Source organism: Primulina tabacum, chromosome 1, assembly GCF_025594145.1.
Source record: "Primulina tabacum isolate GXHZ01 chromosome 1, ASM2559414v2, whole genome shotgun sequence".
Taxonomy (NCBI): Eukaryota; Viridiplantae; Streptophyta; class Magnoliopsida; order Lamiales; family Gesneriaceae; genus Primulina; species Primulina tabacum.
Window position 1 is genome coordinate 52096220 of NC_134550.1, and position 17264 is coordinate 52113483.

At 41.3% G+C, this 17264-nt stretch overlaps 1 protein-coding gene and 1 long non-coding RNA gene across 2 annotated transcripts; both read left to right on the forward strand.

Annotated features, from left to right (window-relative positions):
* The first annotated feature begins 3264 nt into the window (after positions 1-3264).
* On the forward strand, positions 3265-4548 carry LOC142512308 (uncharacterized). The gene has a single exon (XM_075619680.1). It carries the CDS (start codon positions 3265-3267, stop codon positions 4546-4548), a length of 1284 nt encoding a protein of 427 aa, XP_075475795.1.
* Positions 4549-14752: 10204 nt separating this feature from the next.
* Positions 14753-17177, forward strand: LOC142548168 (uncharacterized). The gene is made up of 2 exons (XR_012820926.1): positions 14753-14892; positions 16990-17177. It is a non-coding gene; the product is annotated as an uncharacterized LOC142548168 (long non-coding RNA).
* The last annotated feature ends 87 nt before the right edge of the window (positions 17178-17264 follow it).

A 17264-nucleotide genomic window follows, 5' to 3' on the forward strand; every position in this document is an offset into this window, starting at 1 on the left:
GACCTATCTCTGACATCAGTGCAAGTGGTTGATAAATCAAGTAGGCTGGATGTGACTAGTATGCGATTTGACATGTCAGAACAATATGATATAATCAGCCATCCTACTATAATTAATGCTCAAACACAAAAAAACGAGGTCATCATTGCATCCTCTACCATAAATACCAGGTTCTTTACTTGCATTTATTCTCTATTCAGATATTAACTCACACATTGAATACTCTCATTTATTGCTCATTTACTCTCCACTCTCCACTCCAATCACACAACCATCACTTGGCTACATTGGTTTTCTTGCTTGAGTTCTTGGCTGACTTAAGTATCGGAGTGGTCACGCCGGACACCCCTCTGGCGCCCATTCACGAGGTTCTTTTCTTGTTCGCAGATCTTTCAAATCACTCAAGGAGTCAAGAAGTTCAGCCTAGATATCCAACTCATATTTCCTTAACTTGATAGCAAATTCGGCAGAGTTCCAGACCCGACTCGTCCACTTCGCCCGGGTTGCATCATTGGCGCAGTCTGTGGGAAATTTGAGTTCTAAGACGTTGATATGGCTCCTACTAGAAGAGCAAATCAAGACACTTCCCGAGTCCAGGATGAGAACAATACTCGTCTTTCTGGTACAGGTGGCCCCGCACCTAATGGTCCCCAGCCCACCATTCATATGACTCCCGAGGAGTTGAATAAGATTATTGCTGATGCCATTAACACAGCCATGGCAAAGAAGACCCCTACTCATCATTCCAGTCATCCCGAGCAACAACGTGAGCAACCTCAGGAGGAAAAGAGAAGGGAGGAGGAGAGGGAGTCAAGTGCAGGTTCTAAATCTCCCATTGTGGCAGATGAGTTGGAGGAATTAAGGAAGAAGGTGAAGGCATTGGAAGGGCAAGTTGTTTCTAAGAGTGGTACTCAAGTTATAAAGTGTTGTCCATTCTCTGATGTCATTATCCGGGAACCATTGCCCAGGCACTTCAAATCAGCCAAAAATTATGATGGAAGTTCTGACCCTGAGGAGCATTTTGCTCGCTTTGAAAATATGGCCATGTTGCATTGCTATGAAGTCCAGATTAAATGTAAAGTATTTCTGACCACCCTGGTCGACTCTGCACAAAGGTGGTTCGAGGGGCTGGCACCACATAGCATTAATTGTTTTGAAGACTTTCAAAAAGTATTCTTGCATCAATTCAGTAGTAGCAAGAAATACAAAAAGACTGCTTTCAGCCTGTTTGAGGTGAAACAAGGACAAGATGAAACCTTGAGAACATACATCAAAAGATTCAATCGGGTGACCCTGGATGTCCCAACCTGTGCACCCGAGACAAAAACTACCGCATTCATGCAGGGACTGTGTGAAGGGGATTTCTTTCGATCCCTGACCAAAAAATTACCCGAGAACTTTGAAGATCTTCTATCCCGGGCAGAGAAGTATATCAATATGGAAGAAGCATAGAATCAGAAAAGAGAAGCTTTGAAGAGATCGAGAGGAGACCGGGTTGTGAAGCCCGAGGAGAGAGCTCACAAGAAAAGCGGTCCGGGACATTTCTCTCATATCCCTCTGAGGATTGCCCGGGATCGAGAAATCCAGGAGTGCAGTTCAGATCTAGCCCCGCTTCCCAGTCCAATGGCAAGGGCGTCAAGACTCGAGAAGAGAGGGTTCTGCACCCTTCACAAAGAATGTTCTCACAGTACCCATGAGTGTCGAACTCTAAGGAAGGAGTCTAGCAAGCGTCCCATGCCAGTCTCTCATCCCCCGGGGGATAAGTCTAGACAACCACCCTGGTTTTCTCGACGTCCCGAACAGAACACTCCTCATAAATCATCAGACATCCCGAGTGGAAGCGGAAGAGCAGAAGGGATTTCCCGGGAGGAAAGGAGCAGACAAGTTGAAAGGAAGGACCCTTCCCCGAGCCGAGGAGTAATAAAAATGATTTCAGGAGGGTCCACAGATGGTGATTCCAACCGGGCTCGAAAAGCGATGAGTAGGAGGGAGTGCTTGGAGGTTGATGGGAGGACGAGAGATGAACCAGTTATAAGCTTCAGACCAGAAGACCTCAGAGGAGTTAGTCTACCCCACAACGACACTCTTGTCATCCAGGCCCGAGTGACTAATTATGATGTGTTGAGGGTATTTGGTGACAATGTCAGCTTTGTCAATGCCATCTTTAAAGAGGCACTGGTCCAGATGGATTTGCATGAGTATCAGTTAGAGGCGGTTGAGACTGCCCTGTTTGGCTTTGCTGGACATGCCGTATACCCTGAGGAAGAAATCAACCTGCCACTGACCCTGGGCACCGGAGAGTTGAGGAAAACTGTGATGACAGTTTTTACAGTGGTGGATGCCCCGTCCTCGTACAATATCATCTTGGGGAGGCCAGCTATGAATAAAATGAGAGCTGTGGCCTCCACTTATCATCAGAAAATCAAATTTCCAGTTCGAAGACAGGTCGAAGAAGTCAAGGGAGATCAACCCTCCTCTCGGAAGTGCTACGGGGAGACTGTACGGGTAGAACAGAAGAAAGCAAGAAGGGAAGAGAAGGGGAAGGAAAGTCAAGAGGAGGTGGCCAGAGAGAGGGAAGTACACTTTGTCGCGGAAGAGGAGCAAGAAGTGGTGGAAATTGAGCCGAGAAAGCACGTCCGAGTGGCCCGAGACCTCAACGCGTCTACCCGGATAAATCTCTTACATTGTTTAAAAACTAACATTAGTGTTTTCGCCTGGTCTCAATAGGAATTAGTCGGGATCTCACCCCAAGTGGATGAGCACAAGTTAAAGTCATTGAAGAGCAAGTGGGAGAGCTGTTGAGGGCCGGCCAAGAAGCCTGGCCGGATTGATCAGCTGGTGGATTCCACCTCTGGATGCGAACTATTAAGCTTTCTGGATGCCTATCAGGGGTACCACCAAATCCCCTTGGCTCTTGAAGATCAAGATAAAGCCAGTTTTATCACATCTGGGGGCACCTTCTGCTATGTTGTTATGCCCTTTTGATTAAAGAATGCAGGGTCCACGTACCAACGTTTGATGAATCTTGTCTTCCAAAAGCAGATAGGTCGGAATATTGAGATGTACGTGGACGACATTCTAATCAAAACCCGAGAGGTCTCCTACTTTATTGATGATTTGGCCGAGACCTTCACCACCTTAAAACAATACGGAATAAAGCTCAACCCGGGCAAATGTGTGTTCGGGGTCAGAAGTGGAAAATTTTTGGGTTTCATGGTAACTGATAGGGGAATCAAAGTCAACCCCGAAAAAATCAAAGCAATAATGGATATGCCTTCTCCTCAATCTGTTCGAGATGTGCAAAAATTAACCGGGAGAATTGATGTCCTGTCACGTTTCATTTCCCGATCTGCTCATCGGAGTTATCCATTTTTCCAAGTTCTAAGAAAAGTGCAAAAATTTGACTGGGATGACAAATGTGAGCAGGCCTTTCAAGACTTGAAAAAGCATCTGGCAGAGTTGCCTATTCTGGCAAAGCCCCAGCCCGGGGAAAAATTATGGATCTATTTATTCGCCATTGAGTTTGCTGTTAGTTCTGTGCTTGTCAGGGAAGAAGGAGCCGACCAGAAGCCAATATACTATGTCAGCCATGCCCTTCGAGGAGCGGAATTAAAATACAGTGAGGTGAAAAAAATAGCATTGGCCCTAGTAATGACTGCTCGGAAGCTGAGCCCTTATTTTCTCTCACATCCCATTGTGGTCCTCACTAATTCTCCACTCGGGAGGATCATGACCCACGTCGAGGTCTCCGGAAGAATGGTTAAATGGACTGTGGAGCTCGGGGAGTATGACATTGAATACAAACCCCGAGCTGCTATAAAAGCCCAAGCATTAACAGATTTCTTAATAGAAATAATTCAACCGGTGGAAGAAGAGGTATGGAGAGTGTGTGTTGATGGTGCATCAAATTTATCGGGATGTGGAGTAGGGGTTGTCCTGATTGCCCCATCAGAAGAGAAAATCAAGCAGGCTCTGAGGATTGATTCCAGGGTCACCAATAATGAAGCAGAGTATGAGGCTGTTTTGGCAGGGTTGCAGGCTGCCTGGGAAGTTGGTGCTTCCCGGGTCATTATTTATTTTGACTCTCAGTTAGTCACACAGCAAATCAAGGGAGCGTATGAGGCCAAGAACGAAAAAATGCTCAAGTATTTGGGGCTCATCATGGCCCGGGCAACGTCTCTGACCGACTGGAGCATCGAACAAATTCCTAGAGAGGAAAATGCAGAAGCTGATACCTTAGCCAAGTTGGCTGCTTCAATGTCAGATATAAGCACCCGGGAAGCTCTCTGTTTTACCCGACTGGTGCTCTCTATTGATGAAGAAATACCCCCGATCCAGAAAAGCTCGTGGATGACCCCTATCATTGAGTATATAGTCCATGGCAAGCTCCCAGAAGATCGGGCCCGAGCTGCAAAAATCAAAAAACAAGCACCCAGATTCGTCTTTTTAAATGATATTTTATACAGGCGATCATATCAAGGCCCATTGCTCAAATGCTTATCTGAGAATGAGGTAGAGTATGTCCTCCGAGAAATACACGAAGGATGATGTTGTGAACATCTCGGGGGAACAGATCTGTCTCGGAAAGCTATCTTGGCCGGATTCTGGTGGCCCCAAATGAATCAGGATGCTGCCCGACTTGTTCAAAAATGCCAGGGTTGCCAACATCATTCTAATTTTCACCATCGCCCAGCTACTAAAATGCAACAAATCTCAGCATCATGCCATTTTGATCAATGGGGGTTGGATATCGTGGGTTCTTTCCCCATAGCCCAAGCACAGAAAAAATTCTTTCTTGTGGCTGTGGATTATTTCTCCAAGTGGGTGGAAGCCGAGCCATTAGCCAAAATTATTGAGAAGGAGGTCATGAAATTTCTTTGGAAAAATATTATTTGCAGATATGGCATCCCAAGAAAATTGATTTCAGATAATGGGAGGCAATTTCAGGGAAAGAAGATCACCTCGTGGTGTCAAGAAATGAAGATTGTTCAATCTTTCACCTCAGTAGCCTACCCCCAAGCTAATGGCCAGACTGAAGTGACTAATAGGATCATTGTGCAAGCATTGAAAGCCCGGCTCCATGGAAAAGATAAGATTGGGTGGAGGAACTGTCGAGTGTATTATGGGCATATCGAAATACACCATGATCGTCTACTCGGGAAACTCCCTACAGCCTAGTCTATGGTTCAGAAGCAGTCCTACCTGTGGAAATTGGACAATGTTCTACTCGGATAGAATCTTATCCGAGTAACAATGATCAATCCCGGGCCATTGAACTTGATTTTGTTGAAGAAAGGAGAGACCGAGCAGCCATTCGAATGGAAGCTTATCGCAGTCGGGTGATGAAATCTTACAACAAGCATGTTCGATCACGAGATTTTCAGATAGGGGACTTGGTCATGAAAAAGGTCAAACCAGTGGGGGATGTAGGGAAATTAGAAGCAAGGTGGGAAGGACCCTTCAAAATGATTCAAAGAGTCAGCTCCAGGGCATCTTATTATCTCGAAGATTCTCAAGGACACACTCTTAAGAGGCCATGGAATGCTTTTTATTTAAAGAAATATTATGTTTAAAAGCACTTGTATCCACTGTTTCCACATCAAATAAAGAAATTGTTCAAGGAAATATCTGCAAAGTCCAGGGACCCGTACCCTGGCCCGGGGACCCGTACCCCGGTTATCTCCTAAGTCCAGGGACCCGTACCCTGGCCCGGGGACACGTACCCCGGTTATCTCCTAAGTCAAGGGACCCGTACCCTAGCCCGGGGACCCGTACCCCGGTTATCTCCTAAGTCCAGGGACCTGTACCCTGGCCCTGGGACCCGTACCCCGGTTATCTCCTAAGTCCAGGGACCCGTACCCTCCAGGGACCCGTACCCTGATATCTCCTAAGTCCAGGGACCCGTACCCTTGTCCGGGGACCCGCACCTCGGTTATATACCAAATCCAGGGACCCGTACCCTGGCCCGGAACATTTATCCTAGTTATCTCCTACGTTAAAGGGCTTGCATCCTAATTACTTATCAAGATCAGTGGTTTAAGGGATCCGGCCTCCTGCTTAAAAGAGTGATGAAGTTGGGTTAAAATCTGCAAGGATAATAGAAGCAGAAGTTTTATAATACTTAGGAATATTTGAACTGTTGTCGAATGAAAAGAAATTTGACTTTCATTAATATTGGAAATAATTTACAGGATGCCCGGAAGCCCGGGAATAAAAATAAAAATACAACAGAAAAAACCTAATCTACGGGGGGTCTTGCCTCTCCTTATTCTCCTCTTCATCCGGGAGGGATGCAGCAGCCTTCTCTAAATCCGGGAAGTCCTCCCGGTCGGCTGGAACAAGACCCGCCTCCTCGAACTGCTCCAGACATTTGTTGAAGCCCTGTTCAAAGTAGGGGAAAGCTTTGTCAGCCACCATCCTCTTGAATTCAGGGGACTTCAGGAAATTTGTCATCTGTTCCTCCTGGGCAGTCTTTATGAGGCTTATAGCAGCCTGGAAATCTTCAGCCCGGACTTGGGAGGACTTTGCCTCCGCCCTAGCCGCCGTCACCTCCGCACGAGCCTCAGCAAGCTCTGCCCGGGCCAGGTTCATTTGTTGCTCCCGGACCGCTCTTTCTCGGGCCAGAACAAGCTCGTGGAGCTCATTCAGCCGACCTATCTCCTCCTGGAGTTTGGCATGTGTTTCCCGGGCAGTCTGGGTCTGGGCATTGGCCCCCTTTGCTGTTTGAGCCACTCGCTCGTAGGAATGTATGAGCATCTGCAAGCCCTGAAAACATAGCAAAGGTCAGAGAAGACGATATAAAAGGGATAACCGAATAATTCTATGAACTTACAGAAAAGGTCTGAGCCACTCCTTTGCAAAGCAGCATATTGGGATGAACTCCCTGGAGGTGCGCCACCTCATCAGGGCGCAAAAGGCCCCGGGATCATCTTCACAAGATCCGAGCTGACATCATCCCAAAAGATGTTGGGGAGGACCCAGGGCCTTCCCCCTGATGGGCCGGCAGAAGAACCAGTCAAAGGAGGAGCTCAGACAACCTCCTCAGGCTCATCCTCCACGATCACTGCTTCAGTGACCGGTTCCTTCGTAGCCTTCCTCTTTCGATGATTCAGAGGAACCGGGTCTTCTTTAGCAGCCGGGGAGATGGGTTCCCCCCCGGGGAGGGATGGTTTTCTCCCGGGCCTCGGCCTCCGCTCGGGCTTGGCGCTCCTCAAGTTCCCGGGCCTTAGCCACCGCCCGGGCTCAGCGTTCCTCATCTTCCTGAGCTTCTCGGGTCCCTTTTCTCCGCCCGGGCCTTCTTCTGCTTGGCCTTTCTTTTGGCAGTGGCTTCCTGAAGACTAGCCTTGATCATTTCCTCTTCAGCTGCATCACAAATCGACATGTCAGAAAAGTTAAAAATACCAAAGACAAGCAGAACAAGGAAAGTAATTTACCGGCCTGCGACCGGGCTTGGTCAAATTCATCTATTATCCGGTCCACCGGGTCTTCAGGCCGAGACCTGACCCCATAGTGCACCAGATTCTCTCCCCCAATCAGCACTGAGGAGAGGAAAGACTGTTTCTCCAGAACATCCTAGGCCTGGGTAAAGGGAGAAAGAAGTTTGAAGTCTCGGGGAAGCTCAGGTTGAGTGGGCAGATAAGATAGAAAGCCCAGGGCACATGTGGGAAGGGTTGGGAATTGTAAGAAGAAAAATTTTGTCTTCCACCCCTTCAAAGAAGAAGGGATGTCAGTCAAAAGCCGATAATGCATCCGGGCCATGAAAGAAAAGACCTTGTCATTGAATCGGCAAGCGTAGAAATAATGGAAAATAGAAGAGTTGATCAAAAGAGACTTCATACAGAATAAAATAAAGGTACCGGTCATAATCCTAAAAGCATTAGGATGGAGATGGTTAAGGGGAAGATCGAAGAATCGGGCTACCCCTTCAAAGAAGTGATGGACCAGGAAGCGAAGACCGCTCTTAAGTTGTTCTAAGAAGAATGTTTGGAAGCCGGGGGGAGGGGTGTCCGGGTGATCGTTCGGCCCGAGAATTATGATTTTGTAGTTGGATGGGATGGAGCCTAAAGATCTTATCTCCTCTAAACTACTCGGGCGAAGGGTAGAGGTCACAGGAGAGAACCACAAGGGTCCTGCTACTTTGTCCTTCCCCTTGCCAGGGATGCCAGAAGGCCGGGAAGAAATGGCTTTGGTGGGATTTTTTGGGATGAGTCGGGAAAAAGGAATGGGGATAGCTATGGGGATATGAACGGAATGATCGGAAGGGGTCGGGGAGTTATCCTCCGACCGTCCCCTGACATTTTTACCAGAAGTAGAAGAGGTGGAATTTGACATGATTAAGAAAAAGAGTAAAAAAAGTAAGGGAGAAGGAACTTACGGGGAGAGTAAAGCGAAGGAAACTAGTGGCTGGTGAACGGAAAAATCGCCGGAGTAGAAGTTTGCGCGTCAGAAAAGCTTGAGAGAAAAATTCGGCAGAGCTTCGCTACAAGTTTGAATTTGCAAGTGATTTATGAAAAACTAGTTAGCTACTATATATAAGGGTAGGAGTCTATCTACACCGTTGATTCAAAGTGAATCGGACAGATCAGATTGATATTGGAAATTGGGCGGGATGATTGGGAGGTATATTCGAAAAGACAGGCGCGAGGTTCGAGGTGCCATGATGGTTTATCTTCTCGGAATTCGAAGAGTTTCTGACAACTTTAAGGCTAAGGCTTACGTCAGCTTGATGAATATGACATCATCCTAGTCACCTCGGAGAAACTAAAAGACAAATTGATCTTCCTGACCGGGCATACAGAACTAATCGGGACATCGAGTGGACTCTAGCTCGACTATTTAAGGAGGGAGTGATGATACCCCGAGATGTTCCGGGTTAGGGATGGTACCCGGGACAACCCGAGCCAGGGAGACTGTCCATGGAGAGTGCCCGGGTCAGAAGCATGGAATGTTCCTGGGTCAATAAAGCGACAAAATGAGTTGACATCCGAGTCATAAGATTGCCCGAGATGAGGAAAGTGAGACTTGAAGAATTCATGGAGTGGACAGTCAGTCAATAGGCCGGGCCATAGGAGCCCTCGGGACATTATCTCCCCGGGACGTTATATGCCCGGGCTCTCTTAAGGAGTCCCGAGAGGCATGTTACCCAGGCTGCTTCGATATCAGTGCCGCATTTAATACCGCCGATAAACATGATGTATGCAGCCGACCTATCTCTGACATCAGTGCAAGTGGTTGATAAAATCAAGTAGGCTGGATGTGACTAGTACGCGATTTGACATGTCAGAACAATAGGGTATAATCAGCCACCCTACTATAATTAATGCTCAAACACAAAAAACGAGGTCATCATTGCATCCTCTACTATAAATATCATGTTCTTTACTTGCATTTATTCTATATTCAGATATTAACTCACACATTGAATACTCTCATTTATTTCTCATTTACTCTCCACTCTCCACACCAATCACACAGCCATCACTTGGCTACATTGATTTTCTTGCTTGAGTTCTTGGCTGACTTAAGCATCGGAGTGGACACGCCGGACACCCCTCCGGCGCCCATTCACGAGGTTCTTTTCTTGTTCGCAGATCTTTCAAATCACTCAAGGAGTCAAGAAGTTCAGCCTAGATATCCAACTCATATTTCCTTAACTTGATAGCAAATTCGGCAGAGTTCCAGACCCGACTCGTCCGCTTCGCCCGAGTTGCATCAGATATGATAGAATATAGAATAATATAAAAAAAATGTTATTATAATATAGTAAAATTATGTAGTTAGTTTGATACGATGGAAGTTGTTTTAAGCAAATTCAAAACTACACCATGGCTTCATATAATTAATATCTGGTACTCTTGTGTTATATATAACAATATATGTTATGCTTTAGATGTGATTTTTGTGAATATATTAATTTTTGGACTTATTATATATGACTAGAATTAAAATCATTTTTAATATTTAACGGGTTGACGGATACAATTTGGATTGGACTTGTCGAGTTTTAGAGTGGAATGAGTCCTTGTCTAATTTTTTTTTTTATCTTGAACTAGCATGTTATAATATTGATTTTTTTATTTTAAGTTTGGTGATTGACTGAATAACAAAAGTCATTACATTGTTTTGTATTTTTAGGTTTCCGACCGCTGATGAAGAAGTCAGATCGCTCAGAGTTATTTAATATTTTCAAGGTGTAGCTCCGAAGGTGTATTTTTGGTTTCTAGAGATAGAAAATTCATGTGTGAGAACACTCTCGATGCATGGTTTGATGTTGTAAAACTGCAATAAGTATTGTTCTACTTATTCTTTTAGTCCTTTTTCTTTCTACATGCTCCTTAAAGTACTTGCTGAAGAGCACAAATGCAATCTATGATCTTGACCTTACATTGGGGTTCTAATTTTCGACTCTTGTAAGACATATATCAATCATCACTCTTTACTTTTTCCATGGATGCTTGTTTTATATTCACCGTTTCTTCCATCTCTCTTTTAAAGATGTATTCACTTGGAGCAATTTGTGTGAAATTTAATATCTGAATGCAGGGACGGATCCAGAAATTAAAGTTGAGATGAGCTTGAACTTAATAAAATGATTTAATATATATATATATATATACATATATATATATACATATATATATCAAATATAAGATATTAATATGAAATAGTTAGCAAAATGACCTTGGTATTTTTTTTAAAAAAACCTATTGTTCCTAGTGTATTCGAAATAGGAGAGCTAATTTTCAAAAAAGAAGTTTAATCAATATCATTTTTCAAAATTTATATATTATTTAAATTAATATGTAACCCGTGTAATTTAAGACAAGTTTCACTTAGATTCAAAATTTACATTTTAAAACTATTTTTAATATATTTTAAATGTACTTTCAAAATTAAATTATATTAAATAAAAGAATTGATAAAATAAATTTATCACTTTTATGAGTTATCTGCACCAAACTCCATTTGAAATATCGAAAATTACATTTATTCACTGTGAAAGTTAAATAGATATTCTAGATATTAACTTTTATGGGTTATTTGCACCGTGATCTTTTAAAAAAATTAGACTGTACTTAAATCTCTATATATATTTACCAAAAAAAATTAGAATTGGCTCGAATTTTTATAACTCTTTGTAAAAATAAAATGGGTTGGGCTACATCCTAGGACGGGCCAAGCATAGGTCCATCCCTGTCCGAAAGGAATAAAATTTTTTAAGGCCATACGGATTTGTGTCGAGCACTTTTTACTTGCAAAAATTAATTTCCTCTATATAATATATGCATCTTGAATAGCTGGTAATTTGGTCTGGAGACCGTGTCTTCAAATCTTCACAGTTTTGATTTCGGTCATTTCGGATGACTAATGAGCATCATCAAAGAAATAAAGAAAGACACTGCCGAAAAGAAAGGAAAATGAAGTAAATGGAATGAGATACTATTCAGCCATTACTTGTATGAGGAAATTCTTGAATATGTATTATTCAAATTACTGATTTGATACTTGTCGATTAATGTAATTTGTATACAATTGCAGATACGCAAGAGCCTGTTCGGTCAGATTGCTGCCTGATGATGCAAAAAAGCATGTATTTATGAAACAATGTCTGCCTGATTTCTTTTGAGATTTTGCAAAAAAATTGTCTTTTGGTGGGTTTTTTTTTTTTTTTTTCCCCTGGATTGTATCATTCGGTGCTTGTATCCTGCCATTCTATTCATTGAGTGCCTGCCTATCGTCAGTGAAGTCACGGCTATTCTTTGTTAATTTTGAGCGAGCCGAAAACGTCGCTTGGGTAATTTTATGGAGGTGTCTGGCAGCACTGAATGTTGGTATTAATGTTGAGTTTCACATTTGTGCAATTGGTGGATATGTTGGCTTGAGATAATGAATCAGATCCAGGTGTGTTGCTCTTTTAAAAGCTGTACTTCTAAATTTCGTGTGTAAGTGTTCTTCTTTTACATTTATTTACTTTGCATATACCATTCTTTAGGACTAAATTCGACGACTACATGCTCTATACAAAGTTAAAATTTATCTTCCGATTTTCTGAGTAAACAATGTATTGCTTAAATATACTGAATCCTTATTCTTAAAGTTTCGTTCTTACTTATTTACTCTGGTCCGAATCATGGCCATGTATCAGTTGTAAATTACAAAACTTAGCAATGCAAAAACTGAAAGAAATTGACCACAAAAAATATCTAAGATTTTGTCAATACAGCAGACTAAACGAAAATAAACAAACCCAAAGCTTCTAAAAAAACCACCCTACATTCACTCCTCTTCCTTCACCCCCTAAGGCATGCAGCACCTTGAAACAAAAATTAGAAACCAAAAACCAAAAGCAGAGAGAGAGAGAGAGATGAAAAATAAAGACTTTTTTCTAGGAAAACAAAGACTAATTTCAATTTTCATCGACACATTAGGAGGGCATATCAGGCATTTCACTTCTTCAATTTCCTGCTTCTATCCTCATGCAGAAAATCCAGCAAAACAGTGCTCTTGCACTTGGGACACTTGGGATCTTCCTCCATCAGCATCACATACATCAGGCAACGAGGGCATCCCACCAGCATCATCGAGTTCGCCTCGGGGCTAGTCGAGTGATGGTGATTCTCGCCGGTGCTGTTCTCCCATGACACACACGAGCTTCGTGAGGACACGTCTGTCGAAGATATCGACCCATTAGGCGACACATCTTGTCTTATAAGATGATCCCTTGGTGGTGACAAGTTCAGTTTCAGCTCCAGTTTAGGACTCTCAGCTCTGTAATTCATCTCGCTTATCTGAAAAAAACCCGACATTTTAAAAGGAAAACGATATTACAACTACGGATAGACCAAAAATCTCAAATGAGGATGTGAAACTTGTACTTTTTTAAAACATACACATAATATTTGAAATTTTTTTCGTTTGAGAGCAACAATCAACTATTAACCATCGAAATATAGTAAATGTAACTAGAAAATGCACTCAACGAATAAGTCAATATAGATTTTTACCTTCTAATAAAGCAACTTGATTTCAAGAAAGAGTTCCAACCCTTTGCAGCCGAGATATGCAAAATATCAGCAGAGAAGACTTAGATATAATGAATTTTGAAAAAGGGTGCTGTTTTCTTGATTTTGGTTCCATGGATTCAAGGCCAATATATATAGACCAAGAAGTAGGAGACAGGAAACGAGAGTCCCTTCATTTAATCCCAGAATTGATTACGGATACAACTGGAGCGAGTATAATTGTATAGTTGGATTGAATTGCAATAAAGAAGAGAAGGTGTGGTAGAAGAAAGGGTGATGAAAAATTTAATAAACATATGGAATGATCACAAGAAGTTTGCTGGCAGAATCATAATTTTTATCAGAAACTTCAATGATATTGTACTAATTAACTTCCCCATATTCATTGCTGACATTGTTGGTTAAGACATTCATATATGCTAACTTGAAAGGGAGGAATTGAAATCCCAGTAATGGCCGTAACTGCCATCAGATTGGACATTAAAGCCAAGGCAACTAATGTGCAGTAATGAGGTAATAAAACTTTTGCTATTTTTAGGCTTAGATTACTTTGATATGTCAGAACTCGCATTTATTGTATGGATTTACAAAGTGATATACAACAATTTGTTCCGTTAATGAGCTGCTCGCACAACAAGATACACGAGTCGAGTCGAAGTTCTCCTCAGAGCTCGACCTGATTTAAATTTCGTAAGCTCCACTCAAACTCGGCCAAGCATTTAATTTCTAAGTCGATTCGTAAAAATATCAAGTTACTCGAATTGTTTGTTACAAAATTTTAGGATTTAAAATTTGTATTTAAAAGAAAAATCACACGAGTAATTTGAATCGCTTACACCACTGATTCTTATCGGCATCAACTACAACTAATGTAAATAGTTGTAAGAAATTACATTTCAATGAAACATGAGTAAAAATAAAATTAAATTGTGAGTGTACAAAACATAATAATTATGGAGTAGTAATTTTAAAAATAAGTGAAGTTCAATAATGAGTTTCTTTCAAACTCTTGTTATTTTTCCTAGCCTGAAATTAAAATTCCACCCAACCCTAGACGAGTTGCTAATAAAGTAAACTTATTACGTTTATATATATATATATATATATATATATATATTGTAACGTCCCGAAAATTTGAAGATTTAAGTAAACCACATGCATGCAAATTATTAAATTTATTTGGTATTTTATTAAATTCTTTTAAAGCATAAAATGCATGTTTATTTTATAAATTATGTGTTTAATTATTTTTATTCATTTTATACATAATTCATACATGATAAAATTTATTTTATGAAATTTTAAAGGTTTAAGCATTATAGATTTTTAAGTTGCATTTCGCGCTCGAACGAGGAACGGAGGCCGGAGAATTTTCAGGAAAATTATTTTAATTACATGATTTGTTTTTAAATATTAATTTAAGACGTTTTAAAGGTATTTTTCAAGAATTGAGATTTATTGGGTATTTTTACCCGCATGATTTTAATTTTAACGGTACGCAAATTTTATCGAATCGGGGGATTTTTTGAGGTTTCGGCTAATGTTTTCAAAAATTTTCCAACACGAAATATTTTCGACAGTGCGTTTGGATTTAATGAGCCTATATTTAAGCTCATTGGGCTTAAACATCTTTTAAAAATTTAATTAACAAAATTAGTGCCCACTAACCTTCTAATTAACTATATTATTTAATTTCAAGCACCTCTTTACCTACCCATAACCCCACAACAGCCGACACCCACCCCTTTTCCATTCAAAGTGTATAGGTTTCATCAAATCCCATCTGAAGCTTCGGTCACCTCCATTCTTGGCAAAGGAATTATCTTCTTGGGTCTCCCTCTTCTTGATTGGTTCACCAAATCATCTCCAGGCACGCTTTTGTATCATTTTTTATGCATCATACATGTTTTATATACTAATGAATGTGTTCTTGCATTAAAAGTTTCGATCTAGCCATGAGGATTGAAGATTTACGATTTTTATGTGCTTATTTCATTTACTCGGTTGTGCTCATGATTCTCTGAAATTTCGTGAAAGGGGGCTGTTGTATGGAGACAGTGTGGAGCTGTTGTTGTCGAGAAGGATGGGGATTAGTAGCTGGAGTCGAAGCTTGATCGATCTAGGTGTGATTTCTTGAGGGCCGATCGGGGTTGGTGTGATTTTGGAGGAGCGATGTGGTTAAGCGATGGGTTCGAGGTCCTTCGGCTGTGCAAGGGCTGTTCCCTGACTTGGTCCGGACCTGGGTGGATCTGAACCATGGTCTGGAATAGCTTGAACGCAGCTGGAACTAGCGGGGAGACCTATGGTTCGCGGGTTTGCTACTTGGCTCGATTGGGAGGGTTTTGGTGTATAGCTGGGTGTCGCGATCTCCAGCATGCATGGGGCTGGTTCCTTGGGTTGGTCCAGTCCAGTAGGGTCCTAGGGTGGTCTATAAGAGGTGGGCTAGGAGCTGGTTCACTTTGTTTTGGGATAGGGACGTAAAAATGGCATGGGTGCTAACTAGAGTTCAAGCCAAAATCTTTGAGAATTTTTTTCCAGCAACTTTCCAGCAGCTTTTGAGGGCTGTTGTCGTGGGTTTTGAGGGCTGGAAAGAGTGGTTTAGGGGCTGTAGGAGATGTTTTAAGTATGGTAAAAGTTTGGGAAAATTTTGGTTAAGTTTCGAGTTGATTCGGGTTAAAATCGGGACCTCGGTCCAAGTTTAAAAACAATTCGGTTAAGTTATGAAATGAGCTCGAGTTTACATCTAGGAATGATTTTAAATATGTTTTGGGACATTTTAAGGAGTTTGGTAAGTTTCGGATCAAAATAATGAGTTTTGGTTTTATCCGGGATTTAATCGCCGCACGAAACGTTAATTAAAGAATTAATTGAAACACATAGATTTAAGCTTACTAAAATTATGGAAAATTATATTTAAGCTCAAATAATTATTAGAAGTTTAAGTTTTTAATTTGGGAATTTTATGCTAAGGTTTGGTTTAATTCGGGATTGAAACGTATTAATAGGTTATATTTAAAGATTAATTTAAAAGTCATAGATTTAAGCCAAATAAAAATATGAGAAAGTTCTTGTAAGCTTAAATAATTATTTGGGACGTGTTAGAGTCAATGAAATTAAGAAAATGTCAAAGAAGTGAAATTTTACGTCTATGGGCAAAATGGTAATTTTTGGGTTTCCAGGGGCAAAATGGTCATTTTGCATCTGGGGTTAGATGTTGGTCCTGGCAGTGCCCTGAGTACAAAATTATGATATTTTAAATGTTTATGCATCATGTTTATGATTTTTACGTAATTATGATAAATACGTTGCATGCTTGGTTTAAAGGAAAAAGTATGTATATGCATGCTTTTATTAAGTGATGAATATGATGACACGTTTTGAAGGAAGTGATTTAGTTGTAACTAACACGATGACACGATGATATGATTGGAGATATCGTGAGGGAAAAGGCCCCAGAGGGAGGCCGTTTATGGGAGAAGGCCCCAGAGGGAGCCCGACGATCGTATTTCCATTGACATGATATGATGACATGATAGGCTCGGGCTCAGTTGACGGGTGAGAGTGTCGCTGATGTCCCCCGCCGCCGGGTACCGCGGTTACACGTAGATGGATCCATCGACTGACATGATGACATGATGATACGAAAGTCACAGCTAAAAAACTGAATTCAATTAAAAAGAAAACGTATACGTATATGATGACATGAGATGACATGATTTTAATACGATATGATTTTATACGACACGTTTACGTATATGATGACATGAGATGACATGCTATGATTATTACCATGTTTTTAAAGGACACGTTTACATATATGATTTTTACTGCAGACACGAATGCTTTTAAGTTCATGAAATATATATTGAGTATGATATTTTTCACTGTTGTGTGCTACGTATATGTACTTGTTATTAATGGTGCAGGTGTGTTGAGTCTTTAGACTCACTAGGCGTGTGTGATGCAGGTGAGCTTAATGATGAGGAGACTGGAGGTGCCGAACTCTGAGTAGGCAGACTTGGTAAGGTGACACGACCCGAGGACCACATGTTTTTCGCATTACGATTTATGAGATTGAGAGGAGATGAATATTTTCATACGTTGATGATTTTAAGAATTTTTATACGTTTATGTTTACGTATGATTTTAGACGAATTGAGTTATTTTAAACTGCGCTATTTTTATGGTCGAATATTTAAGATCATTTTTAAATGTTATTTCGAAAATGCGAGCTTTAATCTA

Coding starts and splice junctions, on each gene's coding strand:
- LOC142512308 (XM_075619680.1), top strand. CDS start 3,265: ATGGATATGCCTTCTCCTCAATCTGTTCGAGATGTGCAAAAATTAACC.